At 43.4% G+C, this 20,557-nt stretch overlaps 1 protein-coding gene across 2 annotated transcripts in view; it reads right to left on the reverse strand.

Moving 5' to 3' along the window:
- The window catches only part of DTNBP1 (dystrobrevin binding protein 1), a 130,477-nt gene that overhangs the window by 48,241 nt on the left and 61,679 nt on the right, over positions 1–20,557 (reverse strand). For both annotated transcript variants that reach the window (XM_045085045.1, XM_045085046.1), the window contains exon 7: positions 13,351–13,373. In XM_045085045.1, coding sequence (XP_044940980.1) covers positions 13,351–13,373 — 23 coding nt within the window. The remainder of the gene's footprint in view (positions 1–13,350; positions 13,374–20,557) is intronic.

Below are 20,557 nucleotides of genomic sequence, written 5' to 3' on the forward strand. Positions count from 1 at the left end.
GGGTGTCGTACGTAAGTGACGAATCACTGAATTCTACTCCAGAAACCAATACTGCACTATATGCTAACCAAGCAAAATTTAAATAAGGAAGGAAGGGAGTAAAAAAAAAAAAAAAAAAGTCAGGCAAGCAACTCAGCAAGACCAGGCAACAGTTAAAATGAAGTTAAAGATGAAATCTCAATAAGCACTGAGCTATGAAAGTGTGTGAATTTAAGCTGATCCAGAACAGAAATAGAGCAGGGCATACAGTAAATAGCTACTAACATAATACATAAAGGAAAACACTACAGGAACAGAAAATTAGTCTATTTTTGCTGTCTGCTTTTCCTCACTTCCCATGAATCACTGTCGTGGAGGGAGAGAGAAACTCAAGTTTCCACAGCAGACATTCCTGGGTTTAAATCCTTGCTGAGATGCTCATGGTCAGGTGACTGCTTCGGAGTCTCAATCTTCTCACCTTATGGAAGTAACTATCATCCCAACTGAGCTTTGAGCTTTATGACAGGAGAGAATACTATAGATATTTAATTGTTTCCTTCTCTTTATTATAATTTTAATAGAAATAACAGGATTATACTCCACTAGCTTTCATGGTACACTTGTATTCTGTACCACATCAATGTTACTAAATTAAAACAGAACAAATCCTGTCAAGTTTGTATATTCAAATACTATTTATTTTTTTATTCCATTTTTTAAAAAAGATTTTATTTATTTATTTGTCAGAGAGAGAGAGAGCGAGAGAGCGAGAGCTCTGGCTCAAGTAGGCAGAGAGGCAGGCAGAGGTGGAGAGAGAAGCAGGTTCCCTGCCAAGCAAAGAGCCCGATGCAGGACTTGGTCCCAGCACCATGGGATCTTGACCTGAACCAAAGGCAGTGGCTTAACCGACTGAGCTACCCAGACATCCCTTTTATTCCATTTTTGAAATTACTGAGACAATTTTCATTAAAACTACCTTTACTTTCGATTAGAAGGAAATGTAAACAGAACGAGGAGTGCTCCTCACCTAGTAGGTTTCTGCCTGTTCAGTTTCACCGTATCTACTAGTACGATACTTCCTTCCTAAGTTTTCCAGATGGTAACTAGAGGCCTGGAAGCAGACAGCCTGCTGGGAAGGACCTTGTGCTCCTCCTCGTCAGCTCATACTAGTGCTTCCAGCCTTCAGAGCAGCAGAAACGGGAGGTAAAGCCCTTAGCACTAGGCCAGCGTTTCTGTACTTACCTCCTTTATCTTAGGGTGCACACTGTTCTATTCCTCAACTACGGTCAAACTGACCAAATTTCACAGACTTTTATTTATGGAATGGACACAGATCCACATGCAAAGTCAGATGAACATTTAAGGGGAGAGAGAGAGGGCACGCGTGGGGCTCGGAGGACCACTTGACTTCTCCCCTGTCCCAAAGTCTGTAAAATTCACCAGGCAGCTACCAGTCTTCTGAGAAGGTGCCCGAGACAGTTTACGCTACAAGAGCCTACACGTTTTTTCCAGCGCAAACCTCCAAAAACCTGACACGAAATCATGCAGCTCCGAATGAAATCTCTTTTTGAGCCTGACAGGTAACATTTTCATAGAACTCTCCTTTTTGTGGTACTGGAATTTACTTTTTTGAAAGGTGTAATTTTTGCTGTCAAGTTTACACTGTGTTCCAGCAGAAAGATAATGAAAGAGAACGGCTGTATTCATTCATGACACTGAGCATATATGATACACAACACTGAGTTGTCCTCATGAGAGCTACAAAACACTATCGCTACAATTACCGGTTACCCAGCAGTGGTATATAATCAGGATAAGTAATCACAGAAAGGTAACACTTAAGCATCACAACCTAAACTCAAGGCTCTACTTTTGTGTGGATTAATACCCAAACAAGCTGTTAGAACTCCCATTTCCCTGGAAAACAAAACATCACCTTCGAGAGTCCTAGGTCATGCCACAGTACGGCACCTTCTGATAGGGCATCAGAACAAGGAAATCAACAAGGGTCCTAAAAATAAACTAAGAACCCAAATTAGCAGACAGGATATAAATATTTCTGTGCTACAGGACACAGACAGTCACCTTATTTAAATACTCAGTTACAGGATATAAACCTGGTTTTTAAAAAACAAATACATACTTACACATGTTGACATGTTGGAGAAAAAAAAAGAGCAGATACTCAAGAATCTTGCCAGTATTCATTAACAAGTCAAGATTTTCAGGGAGTAACTTCTTAAATGAATAATATGGAGCTTTAAAATTAAACACTAGATGATGATATGTATATTCAAAGCTTTACTCTTAAAACAACTCTGTTAAGATAGTAATGATTGAGGGAAGAAAATGCCATTTATTAGAAAGTCCCTATAAATAATTGAAAGATAAGCACTAAGGTTCTCACTTCCTCTACTCTTACCAGTTTATTCCTGAACAATTAAATAATGAAGAAGGTGGTAATACCTCAAGTTAAAATTTCATTCCACTAATTCTCCAATTTTATACTAAAGTCTTGTGCTACCATTTTGCTTCAGTAGTTCGATCTAAGCTGAAGAAGCCTGAAGGGTTTACTATATACACAAGATGGACAAGGGAGAGAAAAAGAAGGAACTTTCCATTTAACTCAAGTCCGATGTACCTGATTCTTATCTGTGATCTAAAAACAGAGCAATCATGATAGAGTAAGCTGTCGGGACAACATGTACTTCTTCCATTTCTCCCCTGACGGGGCACGATACTCTGACACGGCATTAACACCTACAAGGCATAATATGCAGTTTCTAAAAATGCAATAATTACTGAAAATTATTCAGTGTTCTCCAGGGATAAACAGATTTCTCGACAGCAACAAAAAATCCACCCGGTAATTTTAAGGTATAATCTTTTGCAGTAAAGTGCCCAAGTTTAGTATCCTTGCGTGTGTATTTATAACAACGCCACATACAGACATCATGAAAACTGTGGCCTCCAGCCAACAAGTGATACAAGGTGTGTTAAAGTTCTGCAGAATCAGGAAAAGGATACATATATATTTTTTTTAATCTGTATGAAGCATTATGACATTTTCAAAATCCATCAGGAAAATCGCCATTTTAGGCAAACCCATAGAGTAGCATGGGGTGAATTTTAACTTTCCCCAGTAGGCTAGGGCTCACAAATTTAACTGTATTAACTGACTGCTGGAAAATGAGCACACTAGCAGCAAGGGAAGCCGAATTAGTTTCATGGAGCTGTACCACGAGAACTGAACGGGGTTCCTTATTCTAATAGCTGCCCTGACCTTCCTGGGATCTTATATTTCTCTTTTAATATAAACACTGCCTCATAAGAGTGACTGTCTGGTGTAGTTCACCTGATGGAGGATAAGACACAACAGTATAAAACCCAAAGTCCCAGATCTGCATGCAACATTAATTTATTTGTTTCAGGTATTAGTCTGGTAAGTATTACGTGGCAATATAAAGAAACTAACCAAGCTTTCATTAGCTTGTACTGCCTAAAGAGTCAAATCCAACTGAAATTTAATTTCTGCTTTTTAGTAACCCATCATCTGTATGCCACGCAAACACTGCTATGTACTCAAGCACGGAGGTAAAAACGATAAAGAAAAGCAGCGAAGAAAAAACATAAAATAAAGTTCCACCTACAGGGATTCCTCTGACTATTTTCGGTGAGTCCTGGAGATGACATGGATGTGAAAAGTGGACAAGGGAACCGGAGCTCAGTGCTGGTCAAGGGCAAGCTCTGTCACCAGGCAGCCCCCCTGATGTGCATCTTCTGAGATGGAGAACAAAGGGAGCGAGGCTGAAGCCCGGAGCAGGTTTTTCCAAAGAGACTGTAGGAAGCCTGTTAGTTTTCTGCTGATGGCTTAAGCAGACATGTGTCGGAATCTACCGCCTCTGTAAAAGCCAAACGCAAGCTCCGGGGCTCTGGTGTGCAGAGATGGATGCACGGACGGGGGGGTCCGTACCAAGTGCGGCTCGGCCACGGGGGTGGGGCTGAAAATACACTCATCGCATGTGAGCTGGTCCTGGAGACACAGAGATGTGTTCATGACACGCGAAGAGAGAGAAGCAGCCTCACTCTCGGAAAGCAATAAAATGAAGATGAAGAATATAGTTCATTTCATAACACAGTCGGTATCTTGTAAATTTCCCCCACTTCATTTTTAACATCAATTTAGCCTAAAGCTTTCTTCAAATTCAGCAACACTAACCAGTGGCTTAGAGCGTGCTGCGTGTTTTTAGTAAGTATCTTAAATCATCACAATTCCAACAGTTACAAATCACTTGTCCGCGTCTTTCCCTGCTTCAGAACCATATGCTCGGAAGCCCGCTCCCTCCGGTCTCCTCTGAGCCACAGCTCCGCCAGCCCCTCTCCCTCATCTGCCGCGTTTCCCTTTTCATACAAATTCAAGTTTCTCACAAATTAAAAAAAAAAAAAAAATCCCTCCTCTGCACCTTACCCTCCCCTCGACCCTCTCTCCTTCCGAGTCTTCGCTGTTGAAAGCATCGTATCGACTTCGCATTCGTTCAGACACTTAGGAACCGCCAGTGTGCCAAGCCCCCAGGGGATGGTGCTGTGCGAGGCAGGTTCCCTCGTGCTCCTTGTGCCCTGAGCCTTCCCCGTGCGGTCTCCACTGCCCGCCTCACACGTGAACACCCCATGCTGCTGAAACCATTCCCAGGAACACCACCGATTGGCGTCCGACTGCCAGATTAAGCAACCCTTCTCTCTGCCCTCTCCACAGCGGTATGACGCTGCTTCTTGACATTTCCTGGAAAGGTTCCCTGTGGTTTTCAAACCTCACCTCTGGGCTGACTGTCCTCAGCCTCCATGATAAGCAACTACAGTTGATCCAACAACGACACGGGTTTGAAATGGCACCAATTCACTTATGTGCAAATTTTTTTCAGTAACTACAGGACAGCACTGTAGGTATGTTTTTCTCCTCATTATGATTTTCTTACTAACATTTTCTTTTCCTTAGCTTACTTTAAGAATTCAGTATATAACACACATACCATGCAAAATATGTGTGAATTGACTGTTTATGCTATTAGTGAGGCTTCTAGTCAACAGTAGGCTACCGTAGTTATGTTTTGGGGGGAGTCGAAAGTTCTACCATGCAGGGGGCCAGCGCCCGTGTTGTCCAAGGGTCAACTGAAGTTCTCTTCTTCTGTTTGATGAATAGTAGCGCTTCCTAACTTTCTCTCCGTGGTCATTTTTTTGTGGATTCCGCCTGCCCTCCGTGGGCAACTTCATCCAAACCCAAGGCTTCCTTTCCCACCTATATGCTAACTACTTCCAAATATAGTGCAGCTCCTTCTCTGAAGGTCCACATACCCCCTGGACACTTCTACTAGTCATGTCTCATAGACACCTCAAATTTAGTATGATCAAGATAGAATTCACCAAGAAGAATAACATATTTAGGGCTAAATTTAACAAAAGTCCAAGACTTATATTTGGAAAATAAAAAACTGCTGAGAAAAATCAAAAAAGAGCTGAAGAAACAGGAACACAGTTCTGGTTCATGGATTGGAAGACTCAATATTAAGACAGCAATTCTCACCCAACTGATCTATAAATTCAACACAATCCCTACCCAAGCCCCAGAATTCTTTTTTTAAAGAAACTGACACAATGATCCTAAAATTTATATGGAATTTCTAAGGACCTAAAATAGCCAAACCAATTTTTTAAAAAATCAAAGTTGAGGGACTCATCCTTCTCAATTTCAAAACTTTTTTACAAAGCTGCAGTTATCAAGACAGTGTGATGCTGGCAAAAAGGAACAAAACTGAGAATCCGGAAATAAACTCTTTTATTTATGGCCACTGATTTCCTGCAAAGGTACCAAAGCAAGTCAATGGCGGGGGGGGGCGGGGGGGCGGGGGGGCGGGGAGACTGTCTAACCATAAAACAGTTCTGGGATAAAAAGATATTGATATGTTTAAAAAAAAAAAAAAAAGGAACAAAACAACAAAAATAAAAACAACCTAGACTCTTCCATCCCACAAGCAGAAAAAAATAACTCGAAAGGGATCATGGGAGAGGAAATGGATCACAGACCTAAATGTAAGCGTGAAGGATATAAGTGCTGGCAAGGAGGAAAGGAACTAGAGCCCTCATACACGCCTGGTGGGCATGGAAAACGTTGCAGGCACTCTGGAAAAGTCACACAGCTTCTTAACAAGTTCAGTTTAAAAGTATCATATGACCCAGAAACTGCAGCCTTAGCTACACACCCAAGGGAGATGCAAACACATGTCCGTGCACAGACTGGCACGCGGGAGACTTTACAGCATTTCCCACAACCACCCCCCGCTGGAAGCCGTCCAAATGCCCATCAGCTGGCCTACGCACGAACGAAACACAATGTATTCATACACGTAACAGCAACTGGCCAATAAAAAAAGCTCAAAAATCTTAAACTAGGTGAAAGAGCGTAGATGCAAAAAGACTACACATTGTCTGGCTGCATTTATGAGATGTCCAGAAAGCGCGAACTGATGGAGACAGACCCTGATGACGGATGGCCTGGGGCCTGGGAGGCAGCTGGGACTCCGTGCAAACCGGCAGAAAGGAACCGCTGTGTGTGATGGAAATACCGCAACACTCGGTTGTGGCGATGGCTGCACAACTCCATGAATTTAGTAAAAATCACTGAAATGGCACTTAAAGATGGAGGAACCTTTTGTACACAAATCAAACCTCAATAAAACTGTCCTCAAAAATCATTTCTCAATCTATTGGATACCAAAAAGTTTTGTGAGGTTATGGGGAACTTGCCTGCAAAATGGTACTTTTACCACTCTCTCCCCCCCAAAAACAGCCAAACTCACTACCATTCCCTCCCAAATCTGCTTTGGCCACTATCACATTTCTTGGTGCATGAAAAAACCCTTTGCGTGTAAATGTCCTAGCCAGAAGTCTAAGAGGAACCCCACGGAGTTACAAGTCTTGTGATTCCACGCCCTGTCACGCTCCTATGTCTTTGCAATCTACCGCTGCCTTCAATTCAAATCTCTGTAAGTTTTCCAACAATTCTCTTCCTCTAGATTTGCTGTTTCCAATCGGCCTTCTCCAGGGTATCAGAACGCTTGCTCTACAATGCGAATCGTCTGATTCTACGACCCTAACGAAAACCTTTTGCATTCTCCCACTCCCATCCTGTGTCCACTGGCTACCACAGAACCCTCCTGTAAGCTCCCTTACCAGGGTCCTCCGCCACGAGTTAAAGACTTAACATGTAACCCAGATTTGTATATTTATACATCATATACATGAATTCCTGTACCAGTTTATTATATAATACACACAAAAATTGCAATCTAAAAGGAAGGCCTAAAAAAGAAACGAAGCTCCAGTTTTCTTCTTCCACTGCTATTATTCTGCGTAGTCACATTCCTCCTTGGAGACCACTGGCCCAAAGGGAAAAGTCTAAACTCCTCTGTATGACATTTGAGGCTGGGTATCAGTTGTTCCTGCCTACATCTCGATGCATCCCTCACTAGTTCTGCCCCACACACCATATGCTTTAGCTCTAACAAATTATTTGTAGTTCCCTCATTGAACAAGAAGTTAAATCTTGTGTTCTCGAAATAAACATCTCTGCATCCTTGCAATTGTTCCCTCCTCCTTCTGGAATGTCCTTACTGGCCTTTCGGACCTGGTAAGCCCTCCTCCTTCAGATCCGGCTCCAGTACCGCCCTCTCTCTAAACAGTCCATTATTCCTGCTGCAGTGCGCTTCTATTATAATATTTTTTACGTTATATTAAATGTATGTATTTGCCTTTTTATCCTACAAGCTTTACCCCAGGGCTTTAGCCTTGAGGACAGAGGGCAGTTCTATGATCCAACCTGAGTCTCCATCACTTAAATATTGAAAAATGGCAGCTGAATAGTTGTACCTTATATGTCAAGCTAACCCTTGAATGGAATCAACAAACTCTACCAAGTTTACTATCTACCATACATGAGGTTTTTTTTTTTTTAAGATTTTTATTTATTTATTTGACAGGGATCACAAGTAGGCAGAGACACAGGCAGAGAGGAGGAAGCAAGCCCCCTGCCGAGCAGAGAGCCCGATGTGGGGCTCGATCCCAGGACCCCGGGATCATGACCTGAGCCGAAGGCAGAGGATTAACTCACTGAGCCACCCAGGCGCCCCTACCATACATGAAGATTTACAGCAGGCTGAGGACTGCCAAGCCGGAAGTATCTATAGTTCACATCTAAGAGTCATCCAAACAAGTGAGACTCCCAGCGGGGTCAGAACTCTCTGACTCGGAAAACCTCCACTGTTTTATGACTTCTGTTTTTAGCGATCATCACTGGGAACTGTTCCACCGCTAAGATTTCAAACCTCCATCTCTGTCCACAAGATCTACCTCAACTATTGACGTGTTCTCCATCTTCATGGTGCACAGCATCCCCCAGGCCTCCCCACTTGCTTATTTTACTGGTCTAGTCAGGCCTCTCCCTGCCAGCCCGAATTCCATGCCCAGGCATTTCAACCCTGCTCTCCTCAGCTTCCAAGATTACCAAACTGCTGATCTACTCTATGTGCCTCCCCGAGTCCCAACTCTGTGTTAACCGAAGCATATTTGTTTCAGTTTTTATTTCTACTTCTGGGCCTAGCCCTGCAAAGTTCAGACCATCTCGCTCTAAATGGATTCTTAAAAAACTGCTTCTTCCCTCCATATCAACTTTTCCCCATATTACCAGGCATCTTCCCTTCTCTAAGGCTCGGGAAAGAGATGTCTCTGGATCCTGCCCAAGGATAACGCATCTGGATATAACCGCTTTCTCTCTTCTCCAGGATCTTACTCGACTCTATTATCTTCGATTTCACCCTCTCTCACGACCTTGACCCTGATTCTATCTCAAGTTACTTTTTCATTTCGTTCATCTCATTCTTAAAAGAATACTGAGTTCATATCACCCTTGTACGCCAATTCCTTATACACTTCTGATTTGCAATCTGGACTCTCCCTTTACAAATGGCTCTTTCCGATGCCCAATTACCAATATGACTGTTCACCGTCCAATCCAGTGGGACTTCCCCATACTGCATCACTTGTATCACTGATAGCCGCCTCTCCTGTACACTTTCTCCTCTCTATCCTTCCTTGTCACTAAATTGTCTTGGTCTTCCTCCCATTTCTCTGACCACGCTGGCCCCATGCCCTGCATTGGCTTTGCTTTCCGTAGCTAAGCCATACTGGTGACCACACTGTATCAGGCTGGCCTTCGCTGGTTTTGCCCACATACTCTATCACTCACTGTGATAGTGGTAACTCCTAAATCCTGGCAGGTTTTCACACCGTCAGTCACACATCTGACATGGCTGGGTAATTTTGTATTAAGGAGATTACAATGGACATCCTCTTATATGATACAACTAGATCCCATGTTGGTCATTTAATTTTTTAAGATTTATTTATTTGAGAGAGAGAGAGAGAGCATGAGCACCAGTGGGAGGACAGAAGGACAAAGAGAGGGAGTCTCAAGCAGACCCCATGTTGAGCCCAGAGCCTGACATGGGGCTTGATCTCATGACCCTGGGATCATGACCTGAGTCGAAACCAAGTGTTGGGATGCTCAACTTACTGCACCACTCAGGCACCCTTTCATTTAATTTTTTAAAAAACAGTTGATACAGGGAACAATTAGGGGCGCCTGGGTGGCTCAGTGGGTTAAGCCTCGGCCTTCGGCTTAGGTCACGATCTTAGAGTCCTGGGCTCGAGCCCCACATAGGGCTCTCTTCCTCGCTGCTTCCCCCCCCCCCCGTCCCCCGCCTGCCTCTCTGCCTACTTGTGATCTCTGTCTCTGTCAAATAAATAAATAAAATCTTTATAAAAAATATAGGGATCCATTAAAAACACATATACAAACACTTTAATATAAAATATAACCAATACTTTTATTTGTGAATTTTTTGAGCATAGGTCCACTGACTGAAAATTCTTCCTTAAAGTCTTCCTTAAGCTACCCATACTACCATGAATAAAATTTCCGGTCTATTTTAAAAAGCAGAGCAGGAATTTAAGATGTGTGAAACAATTCACATATGGAACCCTTCAGGATTTTTCTTATTTTTTCCCCAATTCTTTTCTAATTCTGAATTTTGCCTTTTGCAGCAATTCCAAAATCTATTTAATCTATACCAAGTCTACCCTAGCTGTCAACTTATGTTTTCTTACAGACAGGTCCCCTTAACACCGAGGTTCCCTCGTTTTCTCTGATATTATTTGAACTGCAGATTGTAACAACAAGCACCTCAGAGCTGGAGAGCAAACAACTCACCCTGGGTAAGCATTCGAGCAAGCAGTGGAACTAGAAGGGTCTGAGTGTGCTGGTGAGTACTTAGCATGCTTCGGGCATCAGTCGGTCTGGAGAATGACGGTTAGTTTGGTGAATTAATTAAGTGAAGACAGAATGAGTCTGCGTAGCAAAGCCATGTTAAGTCAGGAATGATGGAGGTTCGAGCAACATCCCATCCAGGGGCACACTCTTTCTAGACATACCCTTTAAAAACCTTGAGAGTGATTTTGGAGTCATACATGGAATGACTATTTTTTCTTTAAATGATTGTTTACAATTCACTTTTTTTTTTTTTTTTTAAGACAGAGATCACAAGCAGGCAGAGAGGCAGACAGAGAGAGAGGGGGAAGCAGGCTCCCCACTGAGCAGAGAGTCCCATGTGGGGCTCGATCCCAGGACCCTGAGATCATGACCTGAGCCGAAGGCAGAGGCTTTAACCCACTGAGCCACCCAGTTGCCCCGGAATGACTATTTTTAAAATTAAAATGGGGAAAGTGATAAATAATCCCTAATAAACAGGCAGGTCTATTCAAGGCCAATTCCCTATGTCCTTAAGGACTGTGAAAACCTTACTTTATACATGCTTACAGTAATAGAATTCCTTCCCCACTGAAAATTAAAAATTAAGATTTAGAAAATCCTACTCTCCTTTTTCTATTGTTTAATATCCAAGGGACTATCATTTAACGTTTTTTAAAAATGCAATATTCGTGGGGGGTGGGGCTGGGTGGCTCAGTCGTTTAAGCTTCTGACTCTTGATTTCAGCTCAGATCAAGATCTCAGGGTCGTGAGACAGAGCCCTGCGTCAGGCTCTGTGCTGAACAAGGGAGTCTGCTTAAGATTTCCTTTCTCCCCTGGTCTCTTCACCACTCCCCCCAACCCTGACCTGGCTCTCTCTTTCTCTCTAAAAAAAAAACCAAAAACCAAAAACCAAAGCAATAATCAGCAAACACAGAGAACTTTCCTGCTGCCAGAATTTTAAAAAACAAACAATAGCCAGTATCGATAATATTTAGAGCTGTACTCACCCAGGAATGGGGACCTATCCCACTAACATCCATGGAGTACAGAAGGAAGAATCCAGAATGTGGATGATTCTCATCTGTACCACTGACTTTTGAGGGTTACTAATTTTGTTTTTGTTCCCCGAAGTTAGCTTTTCATGAACTTCGAAAATAAGCTTCCAAATACAACTACAAGATTTGAATAAAACAATTAGACCAAGTAACATCTTTCGCCTTCCTGTAACCTATAACGGAAAACCAAAGACAACACTCAAATAGTAAGGAACTGTCACAATTTGTAAATTTTTTTCTTTTTTCCTCCACGTTTTTTCTTGGAAGAACAGTTACACTTCTTTTTAATTATGTGCTACTCATGCTTTTGAAATATTAGCAAAACACTGAGGAGGACAGAATTTTCAATGAATATTGGTACTAAAAAATTTTGATATGATGCAATGATCAGTTTATGGTTTGTTCAAATATGAGAGCTCTCTTTGTCCCGTGGGTGGGCTGGATACGCTGGTACAGGCCATACCATAATTAGGCACGTGTGTATAAATGTAGAAATGTCGGCATAAACTGAATGATTCTCTTGGGTACGATATCACACTACCTAATGTTTTGGAAATGGCTGGTCTCTTCTTTCACTGTGAATATTGTCATACCAAAAAAAAAAAAAAAAAGGCCCCAGTCTGAGATGCAAGTGAAGCTGACATGTGCATCATCTGCGTCCCTGCCTGTCTTTCAATATTAACTTGATCGCTTCCCCCGCCCCCGCCTCCTAATGTTATATAACATGCTAGCCTACAAGAGAAAGAATGAGATGGAAATGTACATTTTATGAGGATTTCATTCTTATTTTCAACCATGGATGGAAAATAACATCCATGAGTCCTGGTGCACAAATTGATGAGAAATAATGGTAACCACGAGAACACGTTCTATCACACGATACTTAGCATTACCCTCAACAAACCGGCCACGACCTCAGCCACTTTACTGTAACCGTAGTCAGTCAAACAGAAATCCAGCCAAAACAAGCCTGTTCAATTAGAGTCACAGTAGGAATAGATTTTCTACCTTTTATCTTGAAGGTCAGTCATTTTCCCAAAACAGCTAAACAGACCGTACGCACAAATGAGTCAGATGTAAATGATAAACTAGAAAAACGTACTCATTCAGTCAATCTTAGTCAGTGCTAGCTCATATGTGAAATACAATAAGCATAAAACTGGTTTCATGTGTACTGTAAGAGGCAGTAATTCAGAGCCTCCTAGTTGCTGGGATGAGTCTGTTGGAGAACGCTGCCTTCTCTGTGCACCTGCTCATCGGTAACTGAAAAGCAGCACGTTGGAAGGGCTCAGAGCTGCTGGAGAGTTTGTGGTTTCCTCTATTTTGCACTAGTGCTGCGCCATGACCAGCAAGGGTCAACATGACCTGGAGTTATTTTTCCAGTGTCCCACCTTCAAAAGTGAATTCCCTAAGATGAAAAGGCAAAGCGGGGTGCTTTTGGTATCTCAGGATATAGTTCCCCGAGCTTCTTATCTTACAGATGGAGAGACCGAGCCTGAATAAGGCGAGAGACTTATCCAAAGTTACAAGACAGTGGCAGGGCAGGACCCAGGACGGAACACAGTTTGGAAGGTCAGGTGACCTTCCAAAATCAATCGATCACAGGGGCTCATCTCTCTATCACCATGCCCTCTCCACGTGGCCCAGACTGTGCACACGAGAAACCAGAATCTTGTCAAACTGGGATTCGCAACAACCTCCAAGTAGGATGAGGCCATCCTTACGTATTACTTGCCATGGTCATCAGCAGAAACTCTCACTTGGGATATGTGTTCCAGCTCAAAGAGGCTATCAAAACCACTGGTGATTAAATAAAACTTACAAAAACAGGATTAAGTAAACTTTTTTTTTTATGTAAACTGATTCAAAGAAAAAGGAATGAGTTCATCATCATGAGAGAACATCTGACATCGATTAACTCTCATTTACTTTAAAGTGAAGAATTAAACACAAAATTACCTTTGAAGGTTTCGAGTTCCTTCCTGTAGAAGAAAAAAGAAAATGTAAATTTTATTTGTTTATTTGAAGTATAATGACAGTGTTACATAGGTTTCAGGTGTGCAACATAAGTGAGTCAACAATTCTATACACTGCTCAGCGCTCACCACAAAAAATGCCATCACATCCGTCACCAAACAACATTATTACAATATTATGGATTATATTCCCTATTTCCATCTCTGTGAATTCTTTATTTTATAACTGGAAATTTGTACCTCTCCAACCTCTGCATCTATTTCCCCCCGTCCTGCCACTCCCCGCCCCTCTGCCAACAACCAGTTCTCTGTATGTAAGAGTCTGGGTTTTTTTTTTGTCTGTTAAGAAAATGTAAATTTTAAAATCATCTGTTTCCAATGTAAACTGCTCTTAGATTATAAGACAAATATACTTTAAAAAGCCCTGCTCTTTGATCATAATGAAAATATACTTAAAAAGCCCAGAGTGGTGTTTCTGGACGTTCCCCTATGCTTTACTGAAATTATCAATAAAATTAGTCTAAAGCAACTATTTTCAGTTTTTTGTTTTTAAAGATTTTATTTATTTATTTGACAGAGAGAAATCACAAGCAGGCAGAGAGGCAGGCAGAGAGAGAGGAGGAAGCAGGCTCCCTGCTGAGCAGAGAGCAGGATGTGGGGCTCAATCCCAGAACCCTGGGATCATGACCTGAGCCGAAGGCAGAGGCTTTAACCCACTAAGCCACCCAGGCATCCCACTATTTTCAGGTTTTCTGCTATTACTTTATTAATGGGTTAAAAAAAATTCAACCAGAATTGAAAGAAAACACTTAGAAAAAATAAAAAGCATTTTAATACCAGCTATGAACCATCTCGTATACATAAGAATCAGTTTATAAAAGCACCTAACAACTCGCTCAATATTAAATAACAGATTTTTAAGATCTTTGGCTACAAATCATCCAGAATACGAACAGTTATCGCCCCTTTTAAGTGAAAGAGGAAAGCACGTTATCAAAAGACTGAGGTCCGCAACTCATCCTGACACAAAAGGGCCACGCCTGGAGGACCCGCTCTGGTTTGTCATTTTGTCAGTATCAATTAAGGATCCCGAGATACCAGGTTTCCCGGGGACATGCACAGCAGCAGAAAATAGATGAACAATCGTGAAACAGAACATTTTCGACCAAGAAGTCAAAGGAAGTGGTTTTCAGGTTTTTCCTTCGTAATTTTGGAATGAGATTGTCCCTCTCTTGGTGGTGATAAGTACTGTCGAGGAGGTGAGTTTATTTAGGAAAAGCTTATTATCACACTCAAAATAGGAGACATTTATCTCTTATTTGCACTCTAGGTTTTACTAAGCACGGAGGGCTATTCTGAACTCACCAGTCTGTACTCCACACCACTAATTACGATACCCCTCGTGTTCCAAAATAGTCGACTACAATTACCAGCTGGTGGAGGGGACGGGCAATCTGCCTGCTGGAAGGCCAAACACGTAATACTCTTGTCACAGCCAAAGGAAGGCTCTAAAATCAGACAGGCACTTCTTTCCTCTTTTCTGAAAACACCGACTCCTCGTAACAACGCTCCAGAAACATGGTTTATTTTCAATCCCACCTTGAAAAACAAAATGCAACTGTTTCCCTTCAGCCAACAGCCCCACTTCATTCTTGGAAGATTAATTAGGTACAAGTTAAATGTGCCTAAAACTTAACTTTACCTCCTAAGACCGGGATGAAACCGAGAATACCTAACTGAGAGGCAACAGGGTCATCAGAAAGCATCTTATAAAGACACCTTCGATGTGCTTCCCACGGATGCCCTCCCTGGAGCAAGTCCCCAAGCCCCCTGCTGGGTGCACGAGATGACAGAGCCTTCAGCTCCATATTAATGAGCAATTCTTTTCTGATGAGAAGCTTCTAGAACATTTCGTGAGCAAAATTCCCAAAAGGCACCTTCTGTTTTAAAAAGCCGGGACTCACAGAGTCACAATTTCAGAGACATCTTCCCCACTCCCACCCCCAAATCCCCACAGCTAAAAGCCAGACAACTGATCCAGAGTCTGTTTCACTGCTGGGTGGCTGCCAGGTGGGGGACAGTCGCCTCTTAAGAGAGAGGCACGCTTGCTTCTCCACCTTTGGGCTGCCCCGGCCCCTTAATGGGAAGGTGCCCACTGAGAAATGGGAGCAGCTGAGCGGCTCCCCAGGTGTCCTCTATTGACGGAACCCACACCGTTAGTAAAATCTTCGAGAAACTTCCAGGCAGGGAATCATTCCTGTCTCCACTTCCTAAAAAGGAAGCCTGGCTGAGGTAGCGAAGGGAAGGACAGCTGTGGGGTAAGGGAGAGATCCGCGTCGGGGAACTCTGAGCAGACTGAGTAAGAACTGGGTGAAGCAGGGGCACTGACAGGCTGGGAATCTGCAGGTTCTTTGGGCGGACGGCGCGTCTCTGAGGGGTCACAAGCATCTGGAGGTACAGACGACAGGAGAGGAGCGAGGGCCAGGTGTGTCAAGCAGACGCAACAGTGAGCGCGAAGGCACGCAGGTGCAGGTCAGAGGATGCAGGTTACAGACCGAGGCTAGAGCGAACACTGGAGAGCAGCGGGCTGAACAGAGAGAAAGGTGTGGGAGACGAGGTTAAAAAGGTAGAGGGTTCTGAGTGCCAGGCTAAAAGGATCTGGTTTTATTTTTAGCAGAATCGCAGGAGCAAAGCTGTGTTTTAGAAGAACATTCTGGCTGTGATGGATAGATCCACTGACAAGGGGGAGAATCAAAGCAGGGAGAACTCGGGAAGCTACAGAGGAGTTTGAAGAAGAGCTAATTGCTGCCTGGGAAGAGCAAGAACTGGCGAGGGCGATGGACAGGAGGAGTCGGGTTTGCAAAATGCCGTGGAGAGGACTCGACAGTCCTGGCAACTGATCCCACCGGAATAAGCAGAGGAAAGGGAAGGGGACACTGACCGCTGAGGGTTCTGGTCCGGACCCCTGGAGGGAGGGAGTCCATGAGCAATGAACGCTCGGAAAGAGGAAAGCAGTGCAGGAGTCCAGTCTGGAATCTGATGAAATCATCTGGTGATGCAGAAAGACAGGATGCCCACCCCGCGCAGGCGCCCCGAAAATCCAGCTCCTGCAGATTTCTACTCCCTGACTTCCCAGTCTTGGACGGATTCCAACTTGGCTTCCAGACCCCACCCCCGGCGGAGTCAAGGTCACCAACAATCACATGTTGCCCAGTGCAATGATCACTCCTCACGGCTCCTCTGAATCCCTCGGCAGCATTTGGCCCAATCGGCAATCTCCCCGAGAAAGCTTCCTCTAGCGTTTGCTTTCTTGGATTCTTTTGCTAGCCTCTCCACCTCTCTCTGACCGTGACACTGGAGTGCTCGCGGCAAGACTGGCTTGGGGCTCTCTCTCCTTCACTTACATTCTCTCACAAGGCCATTTCAGCCAGCCACGTAGCTCTGAATACCAGCTATAGGCTGATTTCTCGAGCTCCGTCTCTTATCTTGATCTCTTCTCTGAGCTCCGGACTCACACACGCCCGCCTGTTTGAGAGCTGCACTCAAGCGGCGTCAGCTTCTTGAACAGCGTGTGCAAGACGGCCTCTTGTTCCCCAGGCTCCTGTGCGTCAGCTAACGGCATTACCAAGTTCCTCAAGTTTGCTTTATCCGTTCCTTCCTTCTTCACATTCCGTCTGTCAAGAAACCCTGTCACTTCTACCTCAAAACACATCCTGAGCTCATCCATTTCTCCCCATGCTCACTGTTATCAGCCTTATACCCATTTTCTTATACTGAAGGTAACCTTTGTTGTGCTCAATTATTCATTCAACATAAATTTACTGCGTCTTGGACTCTAGGAATAATGCTTGGGTTCGAATGTGCATGTCTCATAACCTTAAGGGCCTCCGGTTGGGGAGACAGAGAAGTACGATGACAATCGGAAATCTTTCCTACAGGGGAGCGCTCCGGTAATGATAGGCTGAGGCTTCTCTAGGAATAAAGAGGAGGGAGCAGCTCGTGCACCTTGCTTTGTAGCAAAGGCTTTCTGGACAGGACTGAGTTTTGAAGGATGATGGTTAACACTTACTGAGGACATGGCAGATGTTTTACTCTTAGCCATTATGTCACTCTCTCAGTTAACCAAATGAAAGGCACAGGTTCAGCAGGTGTTTTACGTTCTGGTCACTCTCCAAACTCTATCAGACACAGAAATGATAAGGATCCATGTGGAACAGTTTTCAAGTTCATCTCTGACACCTAATTGGCGATCTCTCCTTATCTAAATTCCTAGGGTGCTTAACTCTCTCTGTGTTAGAAAACCTCACGTGCTGCCCTGTGATGTGGCTATTTCCGGACAGACATCATCTCTACAATGACGCTGCCGAGCTCCTGATGTGCAGAAAGCCTGTGTCATCCACCGTGATCATACGCGTGCACAGTTAGACCCAACCAACGCTCAGAAAAATCAAGGAATAACTAAGATCTGCTTCTTCAAGGAAGCCCCTGCTGTAACTATAGAGAATTTTATTTTCTTTTTAAAGATTTTATTTATTCATTTGAGAGAGAGTAAAAGAGACCATGAGCAGTGGGGAGGCGCAGAGGGGAGAAGCAGAGAGCCTGAGTAGGGAGCCCAATGCGGGGCTCCAGCCCAGGACCCTGGGATCACGACCTGAGCTGAAGCCAGATGCTTAACCGACTGAGCCACCCAGGCGCCCTGAGAATTTTATTCTTCATGAAAAAGTCTGGTCACATAGTATCACATAGTATTGTTTGCCACTTTCATTTCCAAAAATTTGAGTCTCTTATTTTTCATAGTTTAATGGCATTTTCAGAAGATCAAATAAGTAGAAAGAACTGAAATACTCTCTTACGTTTTACCATATTTTAAAATTTTCTCGGTTCAGCAACTGCCTTTACAAATTCAGCCTAACGAACCCTGAAACTAAAACATTCAACAAATAACACCAGACGCAAAATCTAATAATATTTCCAAAGGATGGAAGTGCTATGTAATCATCTTCTCTACAGGGGTTGAGTTACAAGGGCAGAATAAAAAGAACAAAAGCATCATACTAATAAATAAGTCTGTGGAATGTTCCAGAAAGTGTCTTAAATCTGTATATGTATAAAAATGAACTACATCAGACTCGCGGATGCAAACCTAACAGACTGGAACCACCGGACGACTGTGTCCATAAAGACACGCATCTCAGGGACAGAGCAAACCCCCAATACTAACGGCTTCCCCGAGGATGAATCCGGGACCGGAAGCTACCACAACGATGCTGTGTGACCAGCCACCACGTTCAAAAAGCCAACTGCAACAGCAACTCTAACGTTTTTCTTCACATTTGAAAATATTCAGGGGATTTTTTTTTTTTTTTTTAAAGAATGAAAAGGGGTATTTTTTGGTTAGAACAGACTTGAAGGGCGTTCCCTTTGCTATGGCGGATGGATGGAATCTGTCACCATGACGAACTGTCCAAGGGAAAGATCTCACGCGACCTCTTTCAAAACGGCCCACTGACCACTCACCATCAAATCTGTCGTTCCTCTCACCCTACAGTCATGAAAACGCGTATCCTTACAGGCTTGGTGGCTTTGGGGTTGACAGGGCAGAAGGTGGGGGTGGGGGTGGGGAGGGAGAGCTGGCCTTCTAGCTTGTGGTGAATTTTCTCAAAACCATCTGTATCTTTGAAATCCCTGTTGCCATTTACTCCTTACACAGATCCTGCCCAGGGGATGTGTTGCAGAACAAAACAATTTTTAACATTACCTGTAAAATGAAACCTTTGAAAAAGCAGCTAGTTCAAAAAAAAAAAAAAAAAAAAAAACCTGCACTAAGGCCGTATTTATAATGCTTTTAACAACAGTTTCATATATTTCTACTTTGGCAAAGTACAGCCTAAAAAAAAAAAATAATGAAATGATAAGATCCTAGAACATTGGCCTTTAAAAAGGAAAAGAATCTGAACAATATGGTAACAAGGATTTGGAACTTTAAAAAATGCCCTTCCCTCCAAAGAGAATGAAGGTCTAGGAAATCAGCTGGTTGGTAGCAACTAAGTTACATACAGATTAAATTCCCTCCAAACTTGCAAGAAGATGACTTCCCTAGGCCTGTTTTCCATGCAAATCCCTCTGAGCTGGAGAGAGACGCCTGTGGTTGAAGGAAGCAGGATACGAAGGCTGAAGGAAGGACTATTCAGCGAGTTCTTACCACAGAACACCTACCCAGTGAAGGAAAAGGGGCTTGTGGATCAAAGCCTACCCAGTTAATAAGAGACAGGACTGGGAACAAAATCTGTGCCCCTCTCGGACTCCAAGCGTGTGCGATTTGTGGCACCCCGAACGGAGTTCAAGGACACACACCCTCTGTAAACGCAAGCTGTGGCCCACCTGAGAGTTCAGCCCCACCAGAAAGTACTTAAAGTAAGCGCCCTAGTCTACTGGATACAAGTCATGTATATAAAACCCAGATGCACCCCCACATTTCGGGGCCACATCCGGGTCCACTCATCTCTGTGAAAGCACATTCCTTTTTAGGAAACCGATGAAACTAAAATTGAAAGCCATCATCACTGATGTGAACCTACAGTGAAAACCTAGCATGCCCTTGAAGATGTCTCGTGAGTTTCACAAGACCTATTAAACATGTTTATTCTCACTGATGTACTGAAAAGTGTCCAGTTACTAAGCCATGGTAACTAATTTCTAAATATTGAAAGAAGTGAAAGAATTCTAATACCTTTGCATTATTGATTTTTTTTTAATTCAAAATTTTTAATTGGCCAGCCAGTTTCCTAAAAAAGCCTGCTCTGTCATTCATTACGACCAAGGCAGTAGTCTGCTGTTTCTCAGCATCATACAACCACGTGATTGCCGCCTGAAACCCGACGTCCCCACAGGCGTGGGGAGTATGTGGCCGATGGGGTAGAAGGTAGATTAAAGGAAAAAAATCATGCATCCCACATTCAGACGTGTCTGTGATCCAGTGGTACCATGATGGAAAAACCCTGCTAGCTCATTTTTATAATTAGCAGTCACGAGAGCTGAAGTGATCAGAGCTCTGAGAGAAGCAAGATGGTCTTCCTACGCCCCAGCATCCCACCCCAGAGTGTGCACAGCTCTGTGGGGCGCGGATATAATATAAAGGGTACGGACAGACTTGGAAGTCCGAGAGACACTGGTCTGGTGTCGCAATGCCA

The sequence above is a fragment of the Mustela putorius genome, unplaced genomic scaffold (genome assembly GCF_011764305.1).
Source record: "Mustela putorius furo isolate JIRA1106 unplaced genomic scaffold, ASM1176430v1.1 tig00000831_pilon_pilon_pilon, whole genome shotgun sequence".
Taxonomy (NCBI): domain Eukaryota; kingdom Metazoa; phylum Chordata; class Mammalia; order Carnivora; family Mustelidae; genus Mustela; species Mustela putorius.